At 35.8% G+C, this 8932-nt stretch overlaps 1 protein-coding gene and 1 long non-coding RNA gene across 2 annotated transcripts in view; one reads left to right on the forward strand and one right to left on the reverse strand.

Moving 5' to 3' along the window:
• The window catches only part of LOC137472413 (uncharacterized), a 46181-nt gene extending 39882 nt beyond the window's left edge, over positions 1-6299 (reverse strand). Inside the window, exon 1 of the long non-coding RNA XR_010998169.1 lies at positions 6060-6299. This is a non-coding gene — a long non-coding RNA (uncharacterized lncRNA). The remainder of the gene's footprint in view (positions 1-6059) is intronic.
• The window catches only part of TACR3 (tachykinin receptor 3), a 36715-nt gene extending 28184 nt beyond the window's left edge, over positions 1-8531 (forward strand). The window contains exons 4-5 of the mRNA XM_068187476.1: positions 4363-4559; positions 7513-8531. Of these exons, the coding sequence (XP_068043577.1) occupies positions 4363-4559; positions 7513-7828 (513 nt within the window). The 3' untranslated portion in view covers positions 7829-8531. The remainder of the gene's footprint in view (positions 1-4362; positions 4560-7512) is intronic.
• Positions 8532-8932: the final 401 nt, after the last annotated feature.

An 8932-nucleotide genomic window follows, 5' to 3' on the forward strand; every position in this document is an offset into this window, starting at 1 on the left:
ATTGCATGGTCCAAGTCTTAGGTATTGCTGGCAAATCAATGCCTTGCAATGTAAATTGCTACATTCCTCCAGCAGCAACTGAGTCTCTCAGAAAAGTATATGTTATTCCCAATCTTTCAAGAGCTGTTCTCAATGCTACATCTTAAATCAGACTACTCTTCTAGCTATTCTTCATGCAAAATAAAAACAGGATGGAAAAATAAATGTACTTGATGGTTTTTCTAAGTGTAGCAGAATCTGTTAGTTCCTTTTCACTTTTACTGTTCCAAGTGTTTCACAGCAAAGGCAAACTTGCAAACTACAATTCCAATGAACTTACATCAGTTTTGCTCTTTTAAATACATTTTTTTCTCATTACATCCATTAATGAAAGAATGCTTCTTACTCAGACAGGATTTAAAGGAAAAGACTACAAAGCACATAAATTAACTTTCGTCTCTAGACATAGTTTTTCTTACACATAGGCAGTAGTGCATTAATATCAGCAGGACTGGTTGATGAAAATCAATGTATAAAATAGATACTTTGATTTTCCATTTACAAATCTTGCCTCAAGACTTGCATGCAGGTTGCACAACTGGGAGACTCAGTACAACTCATTTAACAAAAGTATTGCCTAGAACAGAAAAAACCCTCTTTCCTCCAGACATGCTGCCCACAATACACACAGAGGGAGACTGAACAAAACACCAGGGGAAAATGGGATAAAAGATTTTGACTACAATTCACATTTTGGAAAGCTCCATGGTTAAATGGTGGCAGGAACAGAGCTAGACCTTAAGCTAAGCAACTGAATTCAGTCATTTTTTTTGCTTTAGAAATGTCTCCTAATGCACAAGAGAAAACTCTTATTAATGAATTCTATGCAAGTCAGAATAGAAGGAAAAGCAGCTGAAAAACAGTAATATCTCAAAAACAAGAAACAGAACAGACCTCTAAAAAAGAGGTCACAGGTTTAAGTAGTCACAGTTTTTAAGTCACAGGTTTAAGTAGTCAAAAAACAACCCCAACACTGAAGATCTCTTTTATATTCTGCAGTTGCAGAATCTGTGAAGTGTCACTGGAGTTTCTTTAGAGAAACATCACAGTGTACTGGGAAAAGATAAGATTTTGTGGTAAATTCATACTGGGCCTGTTTAATTTACTTTCTCTGTTGGTTTACTGGCAGTTGTTCATCAGAATTTATTCCAAGTAAACTCAAGGTGCCCTAGGTTTATAGATCTTGAAGTCAACTTTCTGTTCATAGTTATTGATATAATCAAGAAATGAAACTTTATGCTGGAAGGACCAACATTACAGACAAGAACCGCAGCAATAAACTGCAAGGTATGGCCTTGCAGTGTGCCTCTCTCTGAAATGGAAAAGGACATTGGGAACAATCTCCCTCCTTCTCCTGATTCTTTTTTTTCCTCCATTTCTGCCAACACATAGTCATTCTTAGATGATGAAAAGAGAACAGACTAGGTCTTTTTGATTCCTCTCACAATTTCTGCATTTGACTTCAAATTTAACCTTAATTGCCTTCTGTTTCCAACAATTTTACACCACACAGACTTGCAACATCTCATTTATCCTAGGAAATATGTCAATAAGTGCACTGTACTATATAAATACTTAAAATGACATGCAAACCTGAATGATTGAGAATGTAAGGTGCCTCACTGTCTGTCACTCAAGTGACTCATTACTTCACAAATTAAATCAAACACTAATGTCCATCTAAAAATTATCTGTAGCTTGTTGTCTAGTTTGTCTATTTGCTTCAGAAATTCCTGCTTTCAGGAGGATGATGACTAAATATTTAATCATAGATTTCCAGACAGAAACAGCAACAAGAAAACCTTATATGAATCTCACTCTTTTAAACTACGAGTATTTTGTTTTAAACAAAAGAGTAACCTTGCAGGGAAAGATGGAATTCTCTGGGGGTGATTTGGCATTTTTCATTTCAAAACTTTAACAATTCAAAATTAGAACTGAATTGCCTGAAACTGTGACAAGAAAAACTGTGGATTTTCTTTGCAGGGTAAAAGTTAGTTTGAGATTTCTGGTCCCTTGAAGAAAACCTGACATGTTGTATTTAATAGTAATTTCAACTTCATTCCTTCAAGGATAATTTTTGCAGTAGCTGAACTCTAAAAGCTTTTTTTTTGTGCAGCTTGTGATGGCTTATTAGCTTTAGGAGACATTTAAGTAGACTCCGGAAGCACTGCTTGCCTTGCCCTTCAATATATCACATAAAACTATACAATGAGCATTTGGATGTCAGAAAAAAGACAAACAACTTTCTTTTGGAAAAAATTAACACAATTAAGTATGCCAAACAGGCAACCTGGACTCTTTCTGTGATTTCTAACATCTCTGGGGCATGAGTGACACAGTGCTCAACTAGATTAAGCTACATTTCTTGCTGGGAAGCTCTACTGTTTTAGTTCTCAAGCACTGCACAGACAAAATGTACACTGTAAATACAGACTTACCTGTTTACACTTTGAAAATTTGGACACAAAAATCCTTTCATTCAGTACCTATGATATTCCAGTGATGACTAATTCTAGGAAAAATTTCACATGCACAGCTGGTACTGCAAGGCTCGCTGATTAAATATCAAGGTAAATAATTAAGACTCTCTAGTGTTCTGAAATTACAGAAGTCCTGAAAGGTGCTGAGGTAACACTTATCATTCCTGACAGACCTATAAAAACACAACAACAAGCAAAGGGCACCTGTAAATCAATGACAGGGAGCTTAAGTACCATGGTAAAACTACAGAATTATGGCTTCTATCTATACAATGTGTGCAAGGCAGAGGAGTAAGTCCCCAGCAGAACAGTGGAAGTTATGTCAAAAGCAGTGAAATGGTGATGCCGTTTAATGATAGACTGATTTGACAACATATTTTTATGCATCATTTCACATACATAGTTTAGTCCAGAAATTTCTGTCCACATAAAATCATAACCTTTCCCCCACCATCCCAAAAATCACATATATATTCCCATAAACTTCTATATATGCCTAGATGTAGACACACAGACATACATGTGAAAGGTAAAAGTGATACTGTTTTGGAGTGTTGCCGTCCTTTATAACAATGATCTTCCTGATCACAGGGTGTTTTCTAGTTAACTGATGAAAAGTGCTTCAGAAGAACCAAATACTATTAATGCTTCATATGTGGCCAGACACCTCTTTTTTTGCCTTTAAGTGATGATCAGTGGATATATATCAGCAATAATAAGTATTCTTATAAGCAAAATCTTGCACATCACAGTCCTATCCAACAGGAAAGATTGTTAATTGGTGCCAGCTATTAAATAAAAAATTGCTTCATGTTTCCCATAGGAAGATGTAATGCAAATTAAGGAGGATACCATAACATTTATATGTAAAATGATTTAATTATGTTAGTTGGAATTTTATAAAAACATTAACCAAAGACATGTAAGTATGGCAAATTTCAGCTCTTTGGATTTTTCCCTTGGTAAAACTAGAAACAGTATGAAATAGCACTTTGTACAGAGAAAATATAGGACCTGCTCGTAGAGATCCCTGTTATTCCTCAATATTCACAAGTACCAATGAACAAGAGACTTCCCAGCACAGATCTATCATGTCTAGTTTCAATTCAGCTACAAAAAGAAAACCTGTGGTGCAAACATGTGACATATTGTGCTGAAAATGGTAGCTGGGCTAGTATTTGACATAGCTGAAAAGAGAAAGATGGGAGTGAAAAGTTTACATGAGTTTCAAGCTTTCTTCACATGTTTAGAGCACAAAGCAGAGCTCCTCTTCATTTGTGCTTACTGGAAACTATGGTAGCTAGCAGATGTGATGCCTGCAGAAAACAACAAGTAAGCATCACCAGCCAAGGGAATTGTTAGGCTCTGAAATTACACAGGATGCTACAGTTGCTCATTTCCTACAATGCAGAGCTATTCAAATCACATCTAAAAACTGGGGACAAGAAATAGACTTGCAGACCACAATAAAAATAAACACCAAGGTCAATAAAGGCCAAAATGAGGTGTCCGAATAAAATACTCTGTAACCTTATGCCATGGTTAGATGTACAGAAAAGAAGTGATATTTTAAATACCCAAATGTAAGCAAGCAAATACATTATTTGCAAAAATCAATACAAATAAAGTCAGGGAAGCTTTTCCTGCTATTTTTCTTAGGAAAAAGAGGATCTCCAGTCAAGACAAAAATAATTGAGTCAGATTAAAAGGAAAAACTATATAAAAGCATATTTAGCTTTCCTTTGACTAACTTTAAAAATTAATTACAAGAAAATTATTAATGAATGTTGAAATGCTAGTCCAAATTAAAAAGGCTAAATATCATTATTACTTCTTTCAGGTGGTAAAAATGATGATTGTGGTTGTGCTGACATTTGCCGTCTGCTGGCTGCCCTACCACATTTACTTCATAGTTACTGGGATCTATCAACAATTAAATCGGTGGAAATACATTCAGCAAATCTATTTAGCCAGCTTTTGGCTTGCCATGAGCTCTACAATGTACAATCCCATTATCTACTGCTGTCTTAATAAGAGGTAAGAGCTGGTTATGAAATGAGGTGCATAACTTCACCACTAATATGAACTGCTTAAATGGAAAAACAGACATAGAATTTTCACTTAAATAGCTTCCAGTTAGTGGGAAAAAAAAACAAAATGCAAAAAAATACCCCTTTCTTTAGGTTTGTAGTTGAAAAGAACCCCCAAAACCCTGCAGGTGGACTTCCAGTAAATATTCTGGTCTACTTAAAATTTCAGAGCAAAAATCAGTTTTCAGAAACCAGTCCTTCCCGTGCACACCTGCAAAACTAAAAAAAAAAAAAAAAAAAAAAACAAAAAAAAAAACAATAGCAGTTTAATAGTTTTGGTTTGCAAAATATAAAGAAGATGGTAATTAGTGATACAGAGTGCAAGCTGTATGTTCACTAATTGTAGCCCCAAATTTGTTTTGCTGGCAGAATGCAATACAAAATGTGACTTACTATGTTCTGTGTATCTCAGCATTACATTTCTTCTGCGCTCCAAGATCTGCAACAGGCTGATAAATATTATACTAATGTTTATATTCTTATTATTTAACACTAAATTACAGTATTATTTGACAGCAAGACATTACGCTCTGAATTTCAAAGGCACTGCACCTGTTGAGTTTGGTGACATTTTACCAATACTTGCTAGTCTGAGACAACTGCACTGCAGAATGGGCTCAAATCTTTCATTTCAACTTATAGGACCAGGATCTACACAAACATCCTGGCCATCCTATTCACCAGTACTTCTAGCATTACTGGATAAAGATCACCAAGAACAATTAATTACTTCACAAACTCAGTCAGTATGAATCAGATTGAATAAGTAATCTCAAATATTATTTCAAATCTCTTTTGACTTAGCAGCCAGTGCCCAGTTTAATTACTGTCAAACTTTATACCAATATTGCAAGGTATTTCTCAACGCCCACTAAAGATCATGCAGTACTTGTCAAAAGGACTCCAATAAAAGTGAACAAATCCTAATGAGTTTTTATTGGTGTAAAAACACTGGCGTCATCCTTCTTGATAAGGATAACTTATGACGATTAACATTCATGATCTTTTAAAAAGATAAGGTAATGACTAAATTCATAGAGCCTTCTGATGAGCTCTTCATCATTTTACAACTGTTTAAAGGTGAGCTTTTCATCATTTACAACTGTTTAAAGATGAGGTAAAGTTTTAGCATGCCAGAACAAAACTAAATCAAATGGCAAATTTTCCATTAATTTCAACAGAAACTAGATTTCAGTAAGTGTCCAGTGTCTGCAAAATCAAAGGCAAGGAATAATGAAGCCTCATATTTTTCAAATACTACCATAAAACTTCTAAACCAATCCCATTTTCTTCAAAAACTTTTTATGGCACAGTTACAAAAGTATTTATAAAAAAATAATATCTCTGATGTGGTTTATGTTGACACTTGCAAATTGCAAAATTAAATGTCTGGATTAAAGAATACAGCCAAAGAAAAATTAATATTTTGAGACGTACTAAAGGTCACCTTATTCAGAATTTGATGCAAGAATGAAGTCCTGCTGACAGTTTTCTTATAATTAAGTTCCATATTGAAATGAAGATACCAGAATGTCTGCTTCCTTTTCATTAAATAGGAAAATAGAGCTTGTTGCTGGGAGTCAGATCAACTCGTGCCTCTGCTGGATCTAGTATTAGACAGAACATCTATCCCCAGCCTCATCTTCCAGGCTAATTAGGATATTACATATCTAGATAAAGAGAGCATTATTTCAAGATGAAGAAAAAACATGCCCTGAATTAGAAAGAGGATGGAAGGTGCCAAGAAAAGTAATACAGTTTAAAGATGCTTTTGTTTTGCAATTCCTGTCACTAAATACATTTCCATCAGAGGTTCTTACAGTATTTTTCCAAAATATGGACTGCATGTAAACATAGAATGCTGAATAGCAGCCTACCTGCTTGGTTGTCATCATGTGAAAACTCCATCGTAAACGTGTAAAAATTTGAGGAAGGAAAAGTCACTTCTGTGCGATCTGTATTAACTTTAACAGAACACTTAATCTGAATTTTTACCTGCAGTCATCACTGTGGTAGTTTAACCACTGCTCCAAAAGACCTACAGAAAGGCTAAACAACAGAGCTGATTGTTAAAAAAAAAAACAAGATAACAAGAGAAGCAAGACAAGTGAGAAAGCAAAAAAAAAATAAGCTTTAAATCTAGGTGTAAATGTGTTCTTTTTCCAGTTATACACAGATACATAGGGAATTACTTTTCTAATATATTAAACTTTTATTCTGGAAATGTATACACACAAAATGTAACAATGGTCTTTATGGTAAATCCCTGCCTCTGTATGAGTATTGCAAACACTGATGCTCTAAAGCCTCAAAATGCCTGTTTATATATTGCTCACATTCAGATTTCAACTTTCTAGGATCCTCTTAATTATTAAAAATTATTTTCCAAATATTTTACATGAACAATTATTAGTCATTACATCATTCCCATACAAACATCTCTGTTAGAGAGAGACACAGAGGATATTGAAATTTGGAAGCTGGGATGGCATTTTAGAGAAAAGAAAGTTTCAAAGCTTCCTGCTGAAAGAAGATGAAAATATGGGTGCAGATCTCATTAGAGGTCAAATCAAAACAATTTCTGTGAAGACAGTTCTATGAAAGTTGGTGTTTGTTTACTTTGCACAGGCAAAAGACAGGAAATTCATTATAAGAAAAATACCAATGTTAAAATGCAGGGACAGCATATAGAAAATCAGAAACTGAAATGAGCTGTTACCACTATCTTTTTTGCCCAACTCAGACTTCAGTTAAGGAAACTCCCAGTGACTCCAGCACACCCAGGCCTAGGGGCAGGATAATTGGCCAAGTCAGTATCCTGCCAACACTTTGTGTTTTCAGATGAAGGCCTGGGACTGGCTCTCCCAGCCCAAGCATTCACCAGGCTTCTTTCCCCCTAGGTTTCGAGCTGGCTTCAAGCGAGCTTTCCGCTGGTGCCCCTTCATTGAGGTGTCCAGCTATGACGAGCTGGAGCTAAAGGCAGCCAGGTTCCACCCCACCCGGCAGAGCAGCCTCTACGCTGTGTCCAGGATGGACTCCAGCATGACGGTGGTGTTCGACACTAACGATGGAGACAGCACGCATGCCAGCCATAAGAAAAGAGCAGCTCCAAGGGACCTGAACTTCAATGGTTGCTCACAGAGGAATTCCAAGACTGTCTCCACGGCCTCAAGCCTCATCAGTTCACTGCACACATCAGCAGATGTTTATTCCTAAACATTTAATGTTGCCAGAAGGGCAACACTGGACAATGTTCTCCTACTTTGGGACTTGGTATCCATACCACAGGAAAGCAAACCAGATTCCACTAACAAACCCTAGCTATAAATATTGTGAGACTTTTGGGAATCTCTTATTTTTTTTTGCTTTGGAGAGGAAGAAGAATTTGAAGACATATGCATGTCTCAATCCAAAATCATCGCTACACCTTAGCCACAACAATGTTTGTAGGGATTATCCAGAATAAACCAATGGCATAAAAAACTTTGCTTCAGTTGTCTCTGACCTGTGGCATTTATGTTTGACTTATTGAAATATAACAGGCTCCTTTACTATTGAAGCAGAAATGTACTGTGTTTTCCATTATGAGTGTATTAATTCCACAGTAACAAAATTACATGAGATTTGATTATAAAGATGTATTTATAATGAACACCTAATGAGCCCCAAGTCTATTAAGCTGTTTTACAATTTAGCCCCATTCCCAAACAAATAGATAAAATTAAGTTCACATGAATGCAGTTTATCTCTGTCTGCAACAATACAATTTTGCAAATATATATGAGAACAGGAGAACATGACTAAGAGACTAAGTTAAATTCTACCAAAGTTTGCATATTAGTAAACATTAGACTCTAATGGGTTCTGTACTTCCAGGGGAATATATTGCTTTGATGAATCTCTCATGGCTTTCTATCTTAGTACTTAAGGGTAAGGTCTGTCTCCAGTGACCTTAAAAGAACCTTTCTGATTGACTTTAGAAAGGCCAAAAGATTTTAAACTGGAGATTCATATATGAAAAAAATATCACTGTGGCAATAGACTCTTGTCTGCAAAAGATAAAGTAACAAGATTCATGATGGAAAATTTCCACTGGAAAAAAAAAACCTGTTTGGGCTCTTTTCACAAATTTTCCATACCCTGATGCATGTAAAAATACTCCTGTGCCTGCCTCTGAAAATATGCTAGGCATTCTTACACAGACATGTTCCCACTGAATTCAGACAAAATCCACTTACCATCTCTGTTGCAGAGAAAGCTGGATGTAACAAAAAAAGGGACCAGAGAGCAGCCTTTTAGTTAAATGACTGTGCCTGTTGC

Source organism: Anomalospiza imberbis, chromosome 4, assembly GCF_031753505.1.
Source record: "Anomalospiza imberbis isolate Cuckoo-Finch-1a 21T00152 chromosome 4, ASM3175350v1, whole genome shotgun sequence".
NCBI lineage: Eukaryota > Metazoa > Chordata > Aves > Passeriformes > Viduidae > Anomalospiza > Anomalospiza imberbis.